Source organism: Hermetia illucens, chromosome 2 (genome assembly GCF_905115235.1).
Source record: "Hermetia illucens chromosome 2, iHerIll2.2.curated.20191125, whole genome shotgun sequence".
Classification (NCBI taxonomy): domain Eukaryota; kingdom Metazoa; phylum Arthropoda; class Insecta; order Diptera; family Stratiomyidae; genus Hermetia; species Hermetia illucens.
Genome location: NC_051850.1, coordinates 147622308 through 147645349, shown reverse-complemented (window position 1 = coordinate 147645349; position 23042 = coordinate 147622308). Strand labels below are relative to the sequence as shown.

General features: G+C 39.8%; 1 protein-coding gene across 7 annotated transcripts in view; it reads left to right on the top strand.

Annotated features, from left to right (window-relative positions):
• Positions 1–23042, top strand: part of LOC119650257 (DNA-binding protein D-ETS-3) — a 204446-nt gene that overhangs the window by 157398 nt on the left and 24006 nt on the right. For all 7 annotated transcript variants that reach the window (XM_038052856.1, XM_038052855.1, XM_038052858.1 and 4 more), the window contains one exon: positions 14164–14353. In XM_038052856.1, coding sequence (XP_037908784.1) covers positions 14164–14353 — 190 coding nt within the window. The remainder of the gene's footprint in view (positions 1–14163; positions 14354–23042) is intronic.

Genomic DNA, 23042 nt, shown 5'->3' with positions numbered 1-23042 from the left:
GTTCTTTATGGATTTCGGCAGGCATTTGATTCTAGATAGAGAGGGGTTAGACATTTTCAGTTCGGGGGATTTTTTAATAATGGATTTGCATTCTGCTGGAGTCTTTTCCACCATCGTTTAATTTGAATTTAAAGAAGGCCCATCCCTGAGATATCAACTGTCAATGAAATCAATCTCGCGATATATATTTTTAAACACAGTTTCGAGGTTGCGACCAACATCCACCACAACAACGTCATCCGCATAAACTTGAGTGTGTATTACCAGTTCCTGTAGTTCACACAGCAACGACTGTTTCAGCATACTCTGCAAAAGTCGGCTTGCTCACCTCCTAGCAGACAGACTTTCACAACTTCTGTTGTCAGGTAATAATCAACACCCGCTTCAGCGCAAAACAATCTCTGCCTTACCACAGTATAGATCCATTTAACTATAGTATATTCCACAATATGCTCTTTGGCATGATCTAAAGTTCTTTGAAGGGCACACAGTTAATGGTCCCTTGAATGCCCACGAACTAATTCATTGCGTACTCGCTCTTTAAGAGTTGTATCTTCTATCTTGAAAATCAAGAAATGGAGAGTAGATATTGGTTTTTATTTAGCTGCCGCGATTTTGGTGTCTTCTCACGAATGTGATACTCGATCATTTCCTCCAGACATTTTAGCAAGAATGATGTTAAGGTAATTTGTTGAATTTTTTTTCTGGGTTCCAATAGTAACCTCTCCCACGCTTTGTCATGAAGACTGCCAAGTAGTAGGCATGTAGCTCAGATATGTATTTCCAGCCTTTGTAGGGATAGAGAGATGTTCTCCTTTAGCATCATTTAAAAAAGGATAGAACGGAATCTCCCACTCTTTCATATGTAACCACTCTCTTGCAATGGTCCAGTTTCCCCTGCAACATGGATGTGTTGCAAGATTTGTAAAAAACGTTACTGCCCCGTTAATGTTCCATTGAATCACCTACTGTGCCAGATATTTCAAGGGAGTCTGCGCTGGCTCAACTTTAAAGTTTGTGAAAGCAGCATCCGGTTTTCTAAGCAGGTCCATCTTGCTCAACTCATCCCGTTGGATAGAAGTATTGAAGTCTCTCTTTCTCCTTCTTGTGTCTCAAAGTATGTCCTAAAATGGTCCCGTTTGTCATAAATCTTTTATATTCACGCTATGAGTTCCTGTGATTTAATCAGTCTTCATTCTTATTGCTTTTACAAGCACCATTCAGAAGTTATCTGTTACTGAGTTTTTGTTGTTTTCAGTTCCATCCGGAAACTGTTTAATGCATTTACCTCCGATAATAGAACAAGGCAAGTACTCTAAAAGTGTGCCATTCAGAGTTAACAATTAAGCTTCTAACTCCGGAGGAATTCTTCATTGCCAGAAGTTTATTTAACTTTACCCAATCCGCTTTGCTAGGATTCCGTCTTTGTATTACAGCCTGTTTGCCCGCAATAGTCAGAGTAAATTCTAAGTAACGGTGTTCTGAGGGTAAGACAAAACAATTTCAAAATTGTTAATTCAATTACTTCACTTCACCTTGGCTCCACAGACTTGGGGGCACATCTCTTCTCTAGGATTACATTCGCTACTCCCACAACAAATATGTTGGATGTTCGTATCATAATCTATTAAGAGTCCAGGATCGCTTGACTGCGGCGGAGCAGGACACAAAGTATCATAGGGTAAGTAAGCAAAGGCAACTACAACGCTAATCTGGTATTGTCAGATAACCGCAATTAGGTCCTGGAAATAACATTTTCTCAGCATTGTTACCTCTAACAATTTTGGGATCTAACTCTCAAGCATCAGGGTCTTGAGCATCTTTTAAAACAAAAGTTTTTAGCCCCATTAACTACCACAAATAACACATAGCCTTTGAACTAGAAAAAAAGGCACTCCCGCAGCTTTGACAGCCTTGCTACCAGCACAAAGGAAGACCGTATGTAATAGGAAACAGTGCGAAGCGTATGGCACTGCCTTCCTTTCCCGTCGTGAGCTGGAAACCTTGCCAGATTCACAGTGTCCAGTTCACAGGGTTTCATTTTGACATACCGCTATGAGCCAATTGCGATGGATCAGGGGGTCCTAACAGACAAGTTCTAGCTTGTAGTTCCCCTCCTTAACGACTGAAAAATCCTTCCGCCGCCTTTCCCGCTTTCAGGTCGAGTTAGGCAGCAATCCCTCGGACGGGCCGGTTTTAAACGGACTTTCCGTTTCTCGCATTATAGGAGTTTCATACTTCCCTTTTTTGCTAAATGTAGGCTTTCCACCGCAGTGAATAGCATATCTTCCAGATTTCTCCGCGAAGGAATATATATATTGCGAAGCCTCCAAAATCCAGAATTTTTATTAGGAGTGTAGAGAACGGTCGAGACTTGATCACTAATGGTCGCGTTGGATTCGAAGCCTTTGACGTCTCACTTTGGAGAGTTAAGATACTTAGATTCTATCTTCATATTTGGAAACTCTTAGTATAATAACGAAATACAATAGGCAAGCGCACCACAACAAATGGTTCTCCGATGGGAGAAGTCAATTTGGATAATATATTCGGAGTCTTTGCTATCAATCAAAACGCATGCTACTTCTTCACAATGAGCTGAACAAAACAAGACAAAATGCAGTTTTTTATATATTTCTCAAAAGTTTTAGGCAAGGAAAAAAAGGGATTATACTATTACTTTCTTTTTTCTGCAAGGCAATAATGCGACCTTCCTTCGAAAAGGAAACCTTCGGATAAGCTCTTGTTACAAATGATAGCAAAAGGAGGAGAGATATTATGCAATTGTAGTTTTTAGGAAATGAGTTGGAATACCATCGGAACCGCAACTGCCATTAACTTCAACAACAGCGAGAATGAATTGAACAATCGGATTTGGAGTGGAATTTCATAGTCAAAAGTAAGGCGATAAAGATTGCTCGGTGTTCGGCATTACCAGAACATTGGAGCCTCAGTCGAGATTTATTTTTTGACTTCAACAATGAAGCAGACAAGGTATTTACGCAAGCTAGGACGGAAGGAGAGAACAAAACAGGGAAGAAAATTTTCTAAAATGTAATGAAATGCTGAAACAGCCAAATCGTATGATAAATTTTTCAGGGTAGCACTCCAGTCATACCAAATTGAGGATGTGGTCATTATGACTGCGGGGGTCGAGATACAAATAAGGGTGTTATGTAATTAGAATAGATGAGAGGGGTCAGAGAAAATGTAAAAGAAGGCGGCGATATTTTTCTACAACAAACAGTGATATTATTAGCGGGGAGGACTATAATTTTCTCTCACTACAAATCATGATTATGTATGTCTGTTTTCGCTCTTACTAAGTCATATTACCAACCCCTTCCCTTCCCATTGCGTGATAACTTAGTGGCAAGTGAGACCATCCGATTTGACTGAATTCAAAAAAACTAAAGAAATGGCTAATTCGCCCGTAAATCCTGTAGCTCCACTAGAGTGTCTCATCAACACACGGTGGCATACCTCTATACTAGCCAGGCTCGGCAATGCGAGGATTCTTTTGGATACTTCAGTCTCTATCATCCCATTCATTCCAAAATTTCACGTGTCCTCTAACCAATTTCGTAATGCAAAGCTAAAATGGGAAAAACTTGAGAACCGGGTATTGCATATATAGTGGGCAAATGCTTCCAAATGTAACGATTTGGACAACCGGTGTACTTAATTTTCTGCGGCCGCAAACAAGACTATTTTCCGACAGACAACTTTTAATCCGCCCAATTGATGGACCTTACGACTACCGGTAGTATATTCGTTCACAATCTTCCTAAAATATTCTAGGTCTTTTTGCCAGGTAACTCTGCTTCAATCACAAATACGAACCGACCGAATTTCAATTAAAATTTTCTAGACCCCCAAAAAATAGGTAAGAAAAGTTAGTGAAAGTTTATCAGCAAAAATTTTGAGATTGAAATTGTATCCAATGCGATAGCCAGGAGCAACTCGCTATGTTATTCCTTTTACTATCCGTATCACCCGAAAGCAACCACCGTGAAATCTACTCTATTTCCTCTTTCCTTCGCCACTCGCCAAAAACAGAAACTCAAAAGCCAAACAAGGCTTCCGGCGATCGCTCCACAAAACAGTCATTATTTTTCTAATGTTAAAGTTGCTACAAATCTTATCTATTATCAATCACACGTTTCCACTGTAGGGTAGCATCTTAGCTTTTCGAAGTTTGTGCACTTATAACCGTGGGATTTTCGCAAGGACGATATTATATAATTTCTTTCATTCTCGTTTCAATCCGAAAATCTCACAGAAACTAAAATCTTCGTTTCAACTCAAATTCAAACAAGGCAATAATCACTTCAACGACTTTTGATGGTGCGCCTAAAAATTCCACAGAAAAATACTCCGCGAATCCACGAGGACTCCTCCTCCAATCTCTCAAAACAGTTTGGTCTCATTTCACATAAATGTTTTCTCCTGTTTCCCCCGGTCGCTCGCCGAGAAAAACAAAAGCCCAAATATCCTAACTTCGCTCGCCGACAGAATAAAGTCACCAAAAAAGATAAACAGCCTGGGTTACTCTCCTCAAATAAGTCATCGCACGAACTCCCTCAACAATCCTGGATCCTTAGCATCAGATCAACTGCTTCACTGCAATGTGTAAATATATCCTTAATTCGCCTTTCCCAATCATTCCGTTATAGAAAATGCATTCACAACCCCACAGCATGGGCATTTATATAGTCAGGCCATGCAATTTTTATGGAAAACAAGAACAAAATACGGTTAATGATCACTTTTAATATTTTGAGAATTTACGTAAAGTGAGAGCCTTTTGTGACAAAAATTTCTAAAAAGGAATTATAATGATCGGTGTAAGGTAGGCGGAGTCTTCTTTTTCTTCTTTTTTTTTAGCCTTTGTCCCGTTCATAAGTGGAGTCGGCTCGTCATGATCGGTTACAGCATTTTCCTGTGTCAAACGCCTAATCTGAATGCGATGGCGAGGCTGTCAAATCCCCATCCAGCCTATCAAGCCACCTTTGTTTCAACCGGGAATTAGGAATTTGAAAATTAGGAATTTGGAGATGATATAGGATCCTAAATAATAGGAAAAGGAAAAAGGCTACGTACAAGCAAATATACCTTCTCGTCAGCTCATTTCAGGACAGAGGGGACACGAAATGATTTACTTGATGTGAAGCCACAGATACTACAATTGCTACTTGAAATATCTTCTCTTGTTTAGCTTTGCGTTTAAAATTATCTGCCGAAATTTTTGTAGCATCAATAAATAGTGAGTCACAATCTTTTTCTGGAACGTTGCAATTTTCTTATCAGCGGTTAGTTCTTGATAGCTTACATATAAACTTACAAACAAATCAAAGTATGTGATCCTTCTTGAAATTCATGGCGAATAGATTGCAGTTGTTCGAATAGATATCACTCACGTAACACTCAACGCATAATGCTTACCAGACCCGTAGAAAGAAAATCCGTGCACGGAGAGGAAACCGGATCTAAGCTAAAAATTATACAGGTCAGGGGTGGAAATAATCTGGGTGGAAATAATCCGGGCCCCATATTATTCCTTTTTTCATTGAAATTTATATTCTGGCAATCCTTTATATCTGGTTAATAAGCCGCATTTCCAAGATCTACAAGTAGAAATTATACTCTGCCATTGAAGTCAAAGTTATTGGATCTGGCTGATTCAAAGATATTTAATGTGGTGACTCGTAAGCCTCCCACTTAACCCCTCAATCAGGTCTAAATTCATGAAGGTCTATTTCTCTGTGTTCGCTGCCTTTTTTTCGTCAACAATCTGATTGTGTCTGGCTATCGTGCATCACGCCACCATGAGGATAGGGGTCAGTGCTTGGTGTGCAGCATGCTAATTCTATATCCCATACTGCAATACTTACCATCCCTTCGAAGTCCAGCCGCCCTCAAGTAATTAGATAAACCAGGAATTCAACATGTTCAGACCACCTCCTTATTTCCCCAAACGAAAGGATTCGTTTTGTTGAAACACACCATTTCGTCCCCACACTTAAGAAAAATAAAAAAAACAAAAGATTACAATCAGCCCTCAAAGTGCGTAAAGTACTAATAATATAATTGTTTTGGTCAAGTACTGCCACCAGCCAAATAAGCACAATTAAGTACAAAATAATAGGCAAAGTCCCAAAAACACTTGAGTTAATATTCGAAACTAATTTTCATACATAATTACAGTTTTGCTGAATTACAAAGGAAACGCGTCACGGCAATATTACAGACTTTATCCACTTTACCCAATTTCTCACATCCTATGTTCGTGCGCTTCCGACTATTTTAATTGCGCGCGAAATTCAACTTCACAATTTTCTAATTACGACACATCAGGAATTTCCTGCATCCTCCAGGAAAGGGTATACGTGGAGTAATGTAATGGATACTCTGTTTCTCGCTTCAAACACCGTCAAACAGTCATACGCGTCATATCACGAGTTGGCGATGATATGAAGTGGTCGCTCCCACTAGCGCAGAAATTGTTAATTTAACAGGAAATCCGGAAACAATTAATTCCTTAATCTCGCTTTGATGTTTTTTGTGATATGACTTGGCCTTTCCCAGGCGGCTGGAGGTGCGTTTCAGTTTAAGCCTGGATTCCATTGTAGTATTTGTGCACTACTCTACCTGCGACCACCTATGAAAAGTGCCGACATTCAAGGCTCAGCCTAACAATCTCGTCTTTCTCTTAAACTTTGTGAAAAACTTAATTGTTCAAAAGGTCGTTTTACAAAGCGATTCCTTGTCCAGAGGAAACCATAATTAATCAACAACAGTTTTTTTTCCTGCTTATTACCCCAACGTAATCGACGAATAAGTTGGAGGCAGGCAAGGAGCTGGAAAACTAGTGCCTCACTATGGAAGAAACTGGATCAAGTCAAGGCCTCTGTTGTATGCTAATTTTTGCTAGATTTTCTTTCTTTTTAGTTTTTATGTTTCCCCGGCATCCCCGCAAGGAACTACATTCATTTCTGCAATGTAACATTGCACTTTCCACCTCCGTACTATCCCCACAATGCACGGTAATGCATGTTCGCAAAGCACAGGCTGACCACGTACAAAGTTGAATGTTACAAACTGGCGGTGAACTAGCTTTGTAGCATTGACTCTGATTAGAATCCTGCGAGTATGTAATAGACCGTTTCAGGCCAAGTTTCGTGCTAAACTTCCATAAATTGTTGGGTATTCTCTTTCTGAATAGATTACTCAGGTGGATATACGCCCAAAACTTGTAAGCTGCAAGTGTTAGACACTAATTGAAATATCGAGAATTTTTCCCCTTTTTTCCACCACGCTCAGAATAACAATATTTGTGGCGTGGTGAATTCGTTTATTCCAGTCAAGGAAGAGCAAAAAGTTAAGAAGTACAAGTTGTTCGACTCAGCAAAGCAAGGAGTACCGCATACACATATTTAAGTAAAATTGGAGGCCACCATCCATTTCTTCCCTACTGCCACATCATAAATTTTGTCATGCTGCCGATAACAATTAACACAATTCATGTAAATATTACACACGAGTGCGTAACATTAGATATCTACCCCCATATGCCGAGAAGCATACGTGCTCATACGTAACACGAATGAATAGCGATAATGTACTCCTAATTGCCAGATGAGTAAGCGATTTGCTTAAAAAAGCAGAACACGCCCTCAATATCGACGAATGCTCCTTAAAAACATCTGAGAAGGGTACAGAACTACTACTAAGGGTACCGCACCCTCATAACGATTTCATGGTCGATTGACGTTAATAGCAACAAGAAAGACGAACCCCCAAAAAGTACGCAGTAAAAGGCATAAATGTATTGAGGAATGAAATAGTTTGCAGATAATTTTTCCGAATTCTAAGAGTTGTGATAAAAATTGAGATATTTATTGGGGTTGTTAAGTAGGATATGATTTATGATAGGTTCAAATCATGGGATGCATTTGAATTCGTCGGACAATAGAGGAAAAAAGTAACCAAAAGTAGTCGTTTGACAAGCATTCATTATCTGTCCAGCTTGATACATATTCTAAGCTCACCATACATAACTTGCAAAACATACGATTTCATTGAAATTTAAATGTTGCCTTGTGTTAACTCCCTTACCTCGCCTTTGGGGAAATTCGCGCCCACATACTCAAATCCAATGTAGCGGCTGTTGAGCTTCATCGCAGGCAATATTTTTCAAACTTGGATGAATTTTGTGACCAAATCAGAATTCGATTCTTCAAGACTACAGTCCTTCCGACCCTTATTAGGAGCAGACTCAACATTAGACAACTAGAAACTGCATCTGAGTCGACTAGAAAATCTGCGTGGAATAAGGTTGATGCTAACAAAATAATACTTGATGAAACCAGTAATTTGATCTGATTCATTCTTGCGATTGAACCAGAACTTGCGGGGGCTCGATTGTCTCTGGTATTCGAATCCATGCCACTGCATCCCTTACCCTATTGAATGCTAAAAATGAGCAATAAAGATAGGTAGGTGATGTATAAAGTATCGCAAAATGATATTAACTTAAAGTGCAATACCAAATTACTACCAACAAGCGCGATCCAGACATCACCAAACACCAAAACATCACTTAACATTACAACATCATCTAATATCGCAACATCACCTCATTACCAACCAAAAAAAGTGAGGGTGATATTACTGGTGTGATATGTAACGTTATGTGGTGGCTGCCGAGCGTTGATACCGGCTACCACTTACGTTGTGGAAAATGATATCCGTTTTGTGGGAAAATCTTGCTGTGAGGATTCTTTGCAATAGAAAATACGAATACTTCTTAGTGATAAGTAATGTTTGTCCGCGAGGATTATGATTCCCTGTTCACATGCAGAATTATTTTACTATAGTTTATGGGATCTCTTGCTTTTTTTCTTTTCTTACCAGAAATTCCATTCTTCATTCCTACTACCTACTAGGCACTGCTCTTAGGTGGTGTTTGTGATGGATAGGATTCTACCCTTCAGATGAAGAAATTCATCTGGAAATGAATTTTAATGAAGCAGACTTGTCGGGCCCGTTTGTATTATATATGTTTAGCGAGAAGTCGCGTTTTCTGTCCCCCTTCTTTTTGTCTGCATAGCAAAGACTGACGCATGGAGGGATAAAGTCTTAGGGAGATTCATCTGCACCCGAGCACAGCGAGATCTGCGTTAGGTGTTACTTTGTGATACAGGTTTGGGGCAAAGCAATCACGTTATCAGATTTTCGTACTATTCGCACACTCATCTTTCTCGATAAGGTGTCTTGGTACGCCTTATTTGGGGAATTTACCTCCAGCGAATGCTGCTTTGGTTAAGGACCCTCCCAATAAAATTCTGTTAGCTACCTCTCCTGGCTCCACCTCGCATATAGCATGACAAACGATCCTCCTCTCCTTGGGTAATGAAACAATGCCTTCGTAAAAAAAACAGTCAGTCGTCTTTCAGCCCACTACTTAATAAAAATACCTTTGTCATTATTTGCTGCAGGCCTTCCCCACCGCAGTTCTTCGATGTTTGAGAAAATCTACCACACTTTGATGTGGCTTTGAAGTTGCGACAGACTCTGGGAGCAGGTGAACAGAGTGCAGATTTCACTCTTTCACAATTTACTTCCTTGACAAATTTATTCACTCAAACCGGCACTTTATAAAGGAGGATGGAACATATCACACCGGATGTGAACCTTTACCGTTTACCTCTTGAATCGATATACTCAATTTACTCTCTTGTGGTTTGTTTCGATGGTTGTAGTGATAGAATGTGCGGAACCAGGTATGAGCAGCTCGAGATTTTGTTTTTGTCCACCTATATTAGGATCATCGTTGTCAGCTAACAATCATGCCATAAGTTTACCTTGAAGGTCACCTTCGCATCGACGATACGCCAAGATATTTGACAACCCAGCCAATATTAACTATAAACATAACATACTATCTATATTTTATAATACATTTCAGTATTATGCAGGCTCATGTTTTTTTGAAAGACGTATCTCAAATTACCTGGGTACGTCCATCTGGCAGACCGCGGATCGCCGGAAAATTTAGAATTATTAAGCCGGCATTTTCCTACATCATTCAAATAGCTCAAAGTCTCAATGCTATGTTATTCAGTGTGCTCTTCGTTTGCTCACACCTGCCTGAGTTGAATCCATCCTCAGCATGCAGGGTCAACACCAGGCAGCATACGTTATGGATGGGAAACTCAGACTAGATTTCCCTTTTCGATAACAAGGAGTAACCTGCTGTGAATAGTCTATTCAGGATTTTCTCTATCAAATCAAATTAGCTACGACGGCTCCTTGTCAGTATAATAACCAACCTAAGAACTATTCATTCAACCATGCATGCTTCCTAAGTTCCAACAATTGTTTCTTAAACTTGAGTTCTTCATCACCACGCCTTCCTCAGAAATAGAAGCATTACCGTATAAAACATACAATTTGGACGAGTTCTAAATTCATTATATATCTAGTCTTCGTCCCAGCTGATTGCCGTACAGAGCATACATTCTAGACGAGTTCCACATTCCTTAGGTGCCTAGTCTTCGTCCCAGCACCTCAGCATCTCCCCGACCTACCCTTATCGAACTTAAAGAGTAATGCTACGTGCCTAAGCTCGATGCATCTAAAACATCTTTTTAGAGACATTTGTTCTTCAAGGCAGCAAAAGATTTTCACTTTCACAGCCGGTAATAATTTATCGGTACATAATTACTGCCTGAAGGTCAGAATATCCGTTTCTCACACACTTTTCCGGCGATTCTTGCAATCCGTGCAAAAGAAAACTAGTCTCACAATGGATCTCTTACGTCCTCATTTGCCGTGTTTCTGTCTCTGCCACAGCATTCAGCCATGCCGTCCTAGTGATTTTCCCACTTTGTTGAAAAAATCATCTGGTGATTTATCCCCGGACTTCCTCAGCTCCGGCGGGAAATCTCCTTTCAGAATCCATCTAATACATTTCCTCCCAGTCCATCCAAATCCTAGTCGCTTTTGACTTTCCTCAGAATATCGAAGCGTATTCTATCTTTCCTTTTTTTCAAGGAAGGTAATGATTGCCTCCGCTCTGATTCTCTGCCTCCCTCTCCTTTTTTACTACCCTTTAGTCCGAGCTTTTGGGTTATGCTCTCTAGGAACACTCTTCTCCCGCGGTATAAAAACTGGATTATCAGGAGCGCAACCTTTTTATTCAAATTAATTTTCCACTTTTTAATGGTTTACACGGCGCTAATTATGTCGATCGGGTTGTTTTCCTTGTTCCCATTTTTACGTTTGCTTCGGCTTGGAATCTACCCAATGCCAACCTTTATACCCCTACATATGTTGGTGTATATTTTTTTACAATTAATCAAATGACAAAAGTTCATGATCTACTTGCTCAGGACATTGAGCACCACTGCCCGATGATCGGTTAGCTTTGCACTGGTTACTCCATTCGGTAAGGAAGTGCTGATTTCTTGGTTTATTCATTCATTCCCGTATATGCTCTGTAATTAGTCATGTGATTGATGATGAATTCTACTCTAATAGGCAAATATGTAGCTCAGTACGACCAAGCTTCTTTTGAAAGAGTCCATGGTTAGCTAGCTCCTAGACCATACTAGCGAATCTGTTATATCATTACAGTAGCCAAGTCACCCACGGCTGCAGCATTTTATATCAACGTAACACTCCTAAAAACAACCAGGCCTGTAATTCCAAGGGACCCGCGGAAGGTATTAGATTTTTATCGTCCATGAAAAAGATTAGGCCCCCGGACATGCATTCACGGAAAACAACAATGGAAATAGCCAACTTTTGCCTCCCGTCACCCTCGTGCTCGATTGGAAATATTACACCTCATCAGCAATAACTGATGTGCAGAAGTATGCTTGAAGCCCTTATCAACCAGTGTTCATACGACAAGTCATTGCAAACCAGTCTTCATACGACAAGGACTTAATTAAAAACCTCGAACCTATGTAGACCAGCCAAAACGTATTTTATAAAGAGAAAATGGGGTGAAACTATACCTTCAACTGCATAAGGCACATATTACAAAAAAACTTAACATAAAAAAGTCTCAAAACGCAGGATTTTTGGCAGGACCATTTCTCATTATAATACTATCGCCAACATTGGTCTTCATCCATTAAAGCCTCACATACTTCAAGAGATCCAGCTCGATTTGTCCCAAAAATAAATGACCTACGCGGAGCGGTAGCAGTATCCGTTGGCTTCAACTAGCTAGCCGGTATAATCTGAAAAGGGGTACCGCATAATATCAGCCCAACTGGGAAACCGCACGGAACAATTATCTTATCCATACTTTATTTTGCATTTTCAAAGTTTTGCTTTCCACATTCCAAAATGAAGGCAGCTAAAACGTAGCATTGCTGCTGAACACCCAGACAACTGTTTTTTTTAAACTCCAAAACTTAGGGATTCTTTTTATCGAGAACCCCATCTCGGATCAAGTTGGACTGTGAACTTTTGAATAATATCACTCCGCTATTGTTCCCTGATATTTTACTCATTTTACTATTTGACCTACCTGAATTAGCCTGCCGCGATGAACTATGAATTTGGTTCCGGAGACATTGACGAGGTTTGATTAAGTAGTACCATCAATGCTCCCGACTTTTCCTTTTGAAGCTATTGCAGAATGAACTAATCGCTCGATATGAAGACATCGACAACATGAAGGAGGCTAGCTTTCACAGTTTCCACAAAAGGTTCCATATTTGCATTATGTTCTTGACTCTTCACAACTAGCTTGTACATGAAGGCAAGGATTAGGATAGCTAACTTCCCTCTTTTAAAAGCACTCCAAATACACGGACTATTAATTTCACCTCAGGTTACTAGGATTAAATGAGCAAATTCTACAAAAAGGTTTATTATCTAATTCGAGTTAATCCAGACAGATATAGACTCCTACTTTAAAACGATCTCAACCCTATGATTTCATGTTAACATATCTGCCGGCTATCTTACTAATATTTCGTGCACTTTTGATACAGATGTATACAAATGAGCATACCATTGCCATTCCAAACAGCACCACTGAAAAAATTATTTGCTCTACATGGTTTTCCATAAAACAGATCCCTTTCCTATCAACAGCGGAATTATTTCATGTTTTGCGAGAAGCCTCGTACTTTTTGCACCTTGATAGAGTTCTTAAGTTACTGCAAGGGATCCTAGTCAATACTTCATTGAAGAAACCTATTATTACCCCGTGGCCTGAATCCTTTAAGATTTGACTAGGCCGAAGTCATGTTAGCACTTTATACTCGTGCAACATAAATCAAGCTTTCCTCCATACTGAATTTTGATGACCTTAATCGCCTTTATCCATATATCATTTTTCTCCCAGATAGAAATTTGTACCGCTTTCATCGCATTAGATACAATCGTCTTGTAGCCAAACTTTATACGAAATCAGCCATAATATTTCTCTCTCGAAGGTTTCATTTCGAAATTCTTATCCTCTAGCCTTGAAGAGCATGACTTTAAGACTTATTACCGGATTGCATGCAACGTCTCGATTAGGCCCTTCTTACAAAGCGACCACCTCCTGTACAGAAGCTTATCCATCGTCCAACCTGATCGTCCTTCCTACGTCTAGTCCTTACACTGATTCTACAATTCTTTTGTGTTTTCGCTACGTTTTTTATTCGCTCTATGGCTTTTTTCGTAAATAAATGGTTATTAGTCACAGTTAATTTCGATTGGCTTTTCGATAGACGCCATTGGTGTCCGCCATTGAGTGGGCGAAAGTCTGTAATCAAAAAAGAATTTGGAAGGAAACATTTTACGGTTTTGTGGTTTTCGGAAATTTGTATACGGTTGGTGGCCGATAAAATTAAGTGTTTAGAAATTCCAATGAATTAATTCACTGCGGTCAGATGGCTGGGATCGAGGAAAACATAGTACAATCGAGGAGGGAGGATATCCGCAGCGTCTGCATCAAAATAGGATTCAGATGTAGGGCAAGTGATGAATTAAAAGTGGAATAGATATCGATTTTAATTAAATCAATCGGGGATAAGTTACGTGTCTAACATCAATAGAAGCCCCAAATTTTTTTTTAAATTACTTAGAACTTAGAAAAACCTGGTGTGTAATGAGAGAAAATTGATAATAATTTGTCTGTTTCTTTTCTAGGTTCCGGACAAATACAATTGTGGCAGTTTCTTCTAGAGCTCCTCAGCGATTCGAGTAATGCTGGTTGCATAACATGGGAAGGCACCAATGGCGAATTCAAATTAACAGATCCAGATGAAGTAGCCAGGAGATGGGGAGAACGCAAATCTAAACCAAATATGAACTACGACAAGCTAAGCCGAGCGTTAAGGTGAGTACAGCGCTCTACTAGAATGACAATTATTACCACTTGTAGACTGAAGAGCTAGCTTGTAGTATCCGCCAATGATTGCAAATTCTCCACCCTATCCCCGAGATCTCTTTGAGGTTACCAAGTAGAGCTAGAGGTGGGCAATCGCAAAGGAAATGTATAATGGTTTCTCCTTTTTCTCCGCAATTTCAACAATGCGAGTTGTAGGATATGCCGAGTCTGGCGGCATGAAATCCAGTTTAATCTTTTATAATCATATACGCGCTCCGACTCAAAAGCTTTCTTAACGGAGTGAGATCCTTTCTTGTGTCTTCGCGTTTAGGAGCCAGCAGCTGTCAAGTGGTATATCCTTCCCTTCACAGTCACCACAAGTACACAGACTGCACCCACCGAGAGACTCTCAGCAATAGAACTCTGCCTGGCCAATCCATGGGCCTGATCGGGAACCCAGAAGAAATTGAAGAAATTGAGCATATTGCTCAGACGGTTCAGCGTGTCTCTACACTGTTTTTGTTTTCTTGGCCGGAGTGTCTATGTTTCACTTGGGGGTCGGACCATGTCCCAACCATGGAATGAGATGAACAGCGGCTATGTAGTTCCAAAAAACCATCCCCGGCCGGAGAACTCATTTCCCCACTTCTTAGTAGGCTACATAGGTTTTCTTAATCGTCAATTCAAGACTCGCCGCCAATAAAATGTGAGCAAATTGAAAAACTTGAATTACTTCGTATTACAATCGAAATATTTGACCATATTTAAGAATCCAGCCAAGAATCTGTGATGTCATATTGATTTAAGCGCTTCTGATTGGCTACGATGTACAGAGATGGAAGAGTTTTCCCAAAAATCTAAGAAGTGTACGAAATTAACCGAGTAATAATCAATGCGTGCTCGCGCTACTTCTAACAAAAAAGTTTTTAGAAGCTAAAAACAACACCGTCTGCGTCGCTAGTAGTAATTTTTTATTCGGCATATATCGATATTTTGGGAACAACCTGCCCCGTTCTTCAGTACTGTGTATATACTGGCTGATGTGTTCCAATTTTTATTCACATCCACCAGTATACACCCGGCACTGAAGAAAAGAACAAGTTGCTCCCGAAATTTAATTACCACTAGCGACGTCACCGAGTCCGTAAATACTGAAACTCCACTGAAGTTTTCCGTCGCCACGCCCTTGCGGGGGGATCCTTTTCATCTTTCACATGCCACTGTACAGAACTTCAACTTTCATCAGCTGGACGTGCACTGAATTGACTAATTTAACCAAAACTTTTGGTGAAAAGCCTTAGGACTAAACCTTTTCGGTTATTTTCCCAAATTTTTCAAATTAGTCGGCTTTTCCCCCAACCTGACAAACATGAAACTCTGAATTCGTATACGTAATTCTTTACCTGTAAAGGAAAGCTGCATTTTCGGTAATGGTCTCCGAAGACAGGTACCAGATTTACTATCAGAATTTTTTTGCAATGAACAGCCTTGATCGTCTTTTCAAACATATCCAATCGTCCAACCAACCCCAAATCATTCTGTTGACTGGATGCCTTCATGTTCGAAAAATATATTGCATTTCATCAGAGCGAGAGAAGCTGAACTTCGATTCATCTAAGATGATCACATTCTTCTAATCATCAATAGTCCACATTTTATGCTCATTTGCCCATGCAAGGCATTTTCGTTTCATTTGAGCGGTCGAATTCGTTTTCTAGCCCACCCATCCCACACTCTTGCAGTCTTCGTCGTACAATCCTTGTAGAAAATGGGGCTCCTCTTCAAAAATGAACCATCAAGTACGAAAATCTCTTTATAGCTCATGGTCCTATTTTTTGGTTGCTGGACCAAGTTTCAGGGATTTTTTTCAAAAAAGTTTCAACTGAACACTTAATGTAGCCGACCCTAGTAACAACTAAAAATTTGGCCTGCGACACTGAAACCTTACCTTTTGAAATTTCCTGGACATTCTTTTAACTATTGTCTGCCAAATCATGCTACAAACACGTTACTGACTAAAACTTCAAGGTCGTATCTATATATATTAAACAAATCATCATTTACGAAACATTGCATCTGAGTTGCCTCAAAACCCTTTTATTGAACCTTTGTATCTAGTCCAAATTTCGTACCCAGATACTTGATACTTAACGGAGAAAAATATGCCAATATTGGATGTGGAATTCAGGCATCCTTGGCTTTATAACAAATAACACCAACTTCGATTTGGTTGGATTTTTACTGAGTTCGCATCTTGCAACCCTCAGGCACATCTTTCCTAACGCTCCCTCCATAATCTCGCCGATAACAGAGAAAAATATCCCTGACATCAGTACCACCAAGTTGTCGAAATGCGCCCTTACCTTCAACTTTCTCCTATTAACCAGACCACCATAGAGGTTGCACCACCCTGAGGCGTCCCTCTTTTCACAGGCCTGATCAAGTGGCTGCCTTCCACTTCAGATTGGATTATCATGGTTTCATGATGCTGATGATCCAAGAACCATGATTATCCAATCTGACTTGGAAGATAGCCTGTTGATCAGGCCTGCGAGTAGAAGGTGACCCCAGGATGGTACAACTCTCTGGTGCTCTGGCACTTACCATTGCAAAGGACAGCCCTCTATGTTCTATCCTATTCTGGTTAGAATTAGCTTTGAAAAGTCTTTATATCCAGAAAAATGATCTAAGGTATGATGTTTCTATGGGGAAAGGTTTGTATGGATTTGTCTTGAAGTAGGCGGGCTGAGCTTTGGAGAGGATTACCTTACGTGAATGTTTAGGAAGCGAGAATATAAGACCGATTGACCAAAAATCCTTCATGACGTCTTGACCGTACTTGCCAATTTTTGTTAAGAAAACTACCCGGGTAATTCCAGGGGTGCGGTATATATCTGAATTAAATACAATTCTGATGAATTTCTATAGGTCAACCTTTTGTTACTGCTCCTGGAGCCCTCTGGACCTAGAGATTTAAATACGGGAAAGCCGCCAGCCCAGCAGATTTTATCCTCGGTGAATATCGATTCTAAATTCAAAAAGGAATGGGCCGCATAACCTCCTCAGTTATCTTTGCATGAGGAGAAGCGCGCCTAGCAGCTCTAATGGCTCACCAGAAAATTTCGTACAAGAGTCCTCCGACTTATTAACACAAATACGGCTCCAATGTTCCTAGCTCATAATCAACCCTCACTGATAGTGTAGATGTTCTGACAATACTCCAACCAGGGCTGGTTTTTGGTAGGCCTGATTATTTCTCTTTAAGAAGCCCTTCTATGGCTTCCACCGCGGTATCATTGTCTTTTTCCAATAATTTGGCAAGCGCGAGTCTCTAAAGACGATTTTGAACGCCATCTCCATGGCCCCGATCATTGAGTGCAGTGGGACCAAGTTTTTCCTGATCCTTCTTCGGCATAAATTAGCTCCCTCTTAAATCTTCTAATATATATCTAATCTTAACAAATCATCCTCTCTGCTGTGCTATTCATGCACAAGTGAATTGTCCCACAAAAGTGCTTGTTTAGGGTACAAGGACCACCGATAATTGGTCTGAAAAGAACTTATTTGATCCATGTTATTTCCATTTTGTGTCTAATACAGAGTTTTCTTCCTGGTCTTTTATGAATTGAAATTTGGTAGACATATGGGGACTCTGAATCTCACATATAGAGCAATATGCATGAATTTGCGTGGAGTTTAGAGGAGGGGGGGGGGGAAAAAACGCATATATTCGTGTAGGGTTTCACGTGAAATTCCTCATTTAGTACCTTCACAAGAAGATCTTAGCTTTTACATCTGTTGCAAAATAGACAAATAAGGGTTTAAAAATTACGAACCTAAAATTAGACGGGACTCATTTTCGAAAAGCACCAAATCCAAAAGTCTGAAAATTCTATACGAAATCAACGCCTTAAAATACATCATATTCCGATATCTACTCAAACTTCCAAATAGTATATTACCAAATTTACGAAATTGATCAGAAGACACCCTTAAGTCTATTGTGATTGCCTAAAGAATAATACAGCGTATCATACTGAAAACTTTCGTGTAAATCTTACTATTAATAACAAAGTTCTAGCAGCTCAAACTTATGATTTACTCATCGTAAGTTGTAGAAATGTGATTCTCTTCGTCATTGCTTTGGTGTGTCTATTTTTAGTGAATATCTGCACACTTAATCAAAAATCAAAAAGAAGGATTGTAGTCATCTTAGGGACGTCGTCCTGGCTATCTTTTCAGTTAATTATGAATTCAGAATACCCCACTATCCTCATAATAAAACTAATTCCCTAAAATACGAAAGTCTTCAAGCAATTCCTTTAGCTAATCCGTGTACTATACTCCACACAGTCACAAATTTCCATATCACAATATCTAAATTCAAATTTATCTATTCAGACAATTCGCAGACATAAATCTACATTTTCATCCCAAAACTTTATGTCTCTGCCGACAAACGTTAAATGTGATTTGTGGCCCTTAGTCTCACCCCTAATGATGTGAATCCCATTAAAACGCCTACAAATGATTTCTAACGATCCAGTAATGGGATTTTATTTGAGCCCAGTGATTGCCTTAAGGGTTGCTTTTTTGTGTTCTATCTATGAATTCGCTTTGATTGAGATTGTCAGGGATGTGCTTGGAATTTTTATTATGTGAATTAATTGGAATGTTAGTCAATAAATCATTACAGTTACCAAACAAGTCATTTCTGCAGCTTGAAGCTCTCCTTTCCCGTCCCCCATGTAAAATGTCTCCAAACAAGATTGACATTCGTCATATGTGCAAAAAAATTGAGAGAAATCGGAAATTCATAAAAATACTACAAAATGGCCAGAAAAAATATTTTATATATCCTTTCATTTCGAACACAACATCCACAGTGGGCCCAATGTATACAACCGAAAACATCGAGAGGAAAAAATATACTTTTCAATTACATGTCCTGATAAATTCATTTTCGTTCCGACCATTTAATAAAAAAGATTATATATATGGGAATTGATTTTGCTCCACACAGCATTAATATCCCTGCTTTCATCATCATCATCCTTCCACCCCCAGCTGAGCAGCAGGGCATGCAAGCTCGAATGTTGTTTCATCCTGGATAAATAGGATGTTCGTTTCATGTTCGATGATCAACAAAAACGAATGTTGGCATATGTCTACCGTTTTCTATAATATAATAATCAAAATAAAATGATACAAGGGAAAATTGCGACATGAAAATGAAAAAATCTGAAGTGAACTAAAATAAATAGTGGCGAAACATTGGAAGCTGGAAATAGGATGCGAATTGATATTTTTCAGATATTGTCCTGGATTTCGGGTATTGTAGTTGAATGTTTCCGGTGAAAATTAGAATATTGGAAAACAATTTTGGATCACATGTTGCTAATTGAATATCTGCATCTAAAAAATAAATGCTCGGGGCTAACATTAGGCAACACTCAATTGCGATTCATATCATAGTTTTCCATATTCCGTGACACTTAAGTGTAAGACCTTAAATCTTAAAAACCTTTTTTTGGGGCTGGCAGTCGTTAAATTTTGACTAACCTGCAATACCCTATCCTAGCTAATGTCACTGCGTCGCAATGGATGCACTAGAAAGGGACCGATTTCCTCTGAAAGAGGGGCTACACGCATACATTTTAGCGGCCATCCAGTCAGCCATGTGCTAGGAGAAGGTTTCCTAGCTATCCACAAAATTAAAGCTACTATTATCGGTTTTGCAAACGCAAACGAATCCATTCTAGGCTTGCAAAGCTAATTTCGAAACATAAGCCTCATTAGCGTTCATGTCCGTAAAGAGGAGGCGGCAGATTCAGAGAAGGATATCTCCCACGAAGCAATGGAATGAACCCTCAAAGTCTGCCCAGGTAAGAAATGAAAATCATAATTGGAGATGTTAACAGCCAAGTAGGGACGGAGTTAGAGATTTGTAGATGATGTATGTATACATAATGTAATGTATGTAGATGATGTATGTAATGTAAAGTGTAATATCACATTACCATTCCGGAGGACGATTCAAACATCACCAAGCATCACACCTATCAGATGCCCTGGAGGTGAAACATCGACCAATGAACGTTACAATCACCTAAAGAACGTTATCATTGGTTCGGTCACAAACACATTTGGCCTCAGTCACAATAAAGTCAGACCGACTAGTTCGATGATGATTATAAGCTGGCAATGGAACGAAAGAATATCGAAGTGAGATACGACTTTACAAATAGAAAAAAGAAGCCCAAAGAATGCAACAGATGAGCTCGAGGAATGGAGCGAGTAACCACACCAGATGCATAAGTTTTACCAATGTAAGAACAAAAAGTTGACTGACGATTTCGTCCAGGGCAGAGGCAACTTATCAGACGCTGCCTCATCCGCGGCAGGGCAGAGGTGAGGCAGCATCTGATGAGTTGCCTCATTCTTTTTTGAAAACTTGGGTTTAACTCAAAAAAGAGGAGTCCTAGAACTACAAAAGAGGAAGGAAGTTGCTTCCCAAGTGGTCCGTTCCGTCACTAAGTGGGTGCCAATATGTTAAATCAGTAATAAGAAGGTATGTCAAACAGGTCCCGCCAACTGAAGACTGTGGACAAATGTTGTCATCACCAGGAGAAAATGATCGGTGCAATTCATCCCCCAGGAATTAAAGGAATTACTGCTAAATTGGATGAATATGGATGGTTGGATGATCATCGAACAGTTCGTCAAATTTTGCTCAAGCTTTGGGACAGTAAGTCCATGCCTAATGACTACCCCATGCATGAAAAAGAAGAGACCACTCACTTATAAAGGTATCGCTATCTGAACATCGCAACATCAACCCATACCAGAGAGGTTTCACTCGAAATAAATCAGTAATAGATCAGATTTCCTCCCTGCGGAAATCGATGGACAAATAGATGGTGCTCAATTGATTTTGAACTAGTGGTCATCGGCGCAAAATCACAATGGTGGAGTTCATTATTAAGTTAGGCCTAGATCGCACCTTCTCCTATTTAGGGTTGAAAATCACAACCGATAACAACAACGATGAAATCCGCGTACGGTTGTTGTCAGCCAACAGAGCCTATTTCAGCTTACAAAAACTGTTCCGCTCGAAACGTCTCACCATAGGGTCAAAGCTCTTACTGTACAAGACAATGATCTTGCCAGTCCTCATGTATTCCCCGGAGACTTGGGTTCTTAGCAAGAAAAATTGCGAACTCTTGGCCGCGTTCGAGAGAAGAATCCTTCGAAGAATTTTTGGCCCCTTACATGAGGATGGACGATTCCGTAGCCTACATAACGACGAAATCTATGAGCGTTACCATAAACGTCCGGTTGTGGATAAAATCCGATCCGATGATGATGATGATAATGAGAGAGTTTTTCTTTTCTTGGTAATAGTATGTCTTGAAACGTATGACCTTATTTCGCATTGCTTTCTTTCTTCAAGAGAAAAAAAATTTTTGCTTGCTATTTAGATGATGTTATTCTGCCGCCAGGACTTGATTCACCAAAAGGATACGTTTGTAGTGGAGAGTCACTCTACCAACACCATACCACCTACAAGGTGTTAGTCCACTTTTTTTGATAATGCAGCATAAATATCTCTACGAAGTCTCTAGAGTTCCCGAGTCCAATGTATTCTTGGCAGCCACTTTTTTTAGTTTCCCAATTTTCTTATCAAATTTTGTGCACCACAAAGGAAAAACTGTATTTCACATCTGGGATTCGATGAACACAGCCGAGCAAACCCACTCAATCCTAAGTGCGACACTACAGAACATGGTTAGCGCATTGTGATGACTCTTTATATTGAGGACGATCAAAAAGACCATACAAATCCCAGCAGTGCCAAAGCTCAACTGCACTAAAGAGTCCCCCGTCGACACGCGCTAGCATCACTCTTTGCCAGTCAGGCTCGGCAAATTCCATCTTGGTCTTTGGACAGTTCCATCCCTGCCATATATGTCTAAATTTAACCGAAAAAAACACGGAACCATGTGGAATTAAAGACACACAACCGCGCGCATGAGGCCAAGCACTTAGGAACCCGAATATCACAATCGGAAGATGGAAGGATACCTGTAATTGATTGATCCCCGACCTCACCTTACTTCAGTTTAAGGTGGCAAAGAAACACAGCTTAAAGGGCTCCCATCCAGCCTTGGCATCTACTAGTTCAAATTATTTTGCATTCATTCAATCTGATGGTAAAAGTAGAGAAGCTGGAAAGAATTTTCTCTTTCAGAAAAATTACTAGATTCTTCTGCTGTGGTACTAACCAATTACAACCGCTCCAACCCAAAATTTTTGCAGCAGACGCAACAGAAGCTGGTGTGCCACAAGGTAAAACAACAATGGAACGAGTTAAACGTAGTCAACATTCAAAATAAAATAGTTTAACATTAAAAGAATCGCAATTGAATTAAGGATTCACCATTAGAAACGGAAAAGGTGCAGCTACTGTCGACTGTCTCAATAATTTCTGTAACAGATAAAACACATTCATCTCGTCTGCCGGCAAATAAAAACGATTGGATCATGTTACAAATAATAAAACAACTGACAATCTCAAAAAGCAGGAAAAGACACTTGAAAGAAGCTCGGACCGGAAATACCTCTCAACGTATAGCCATTAAGGCCCGTATTTCCGGAGACTCCTCAAAAGCCCATCACTTAAGGAACCTAAACTCCA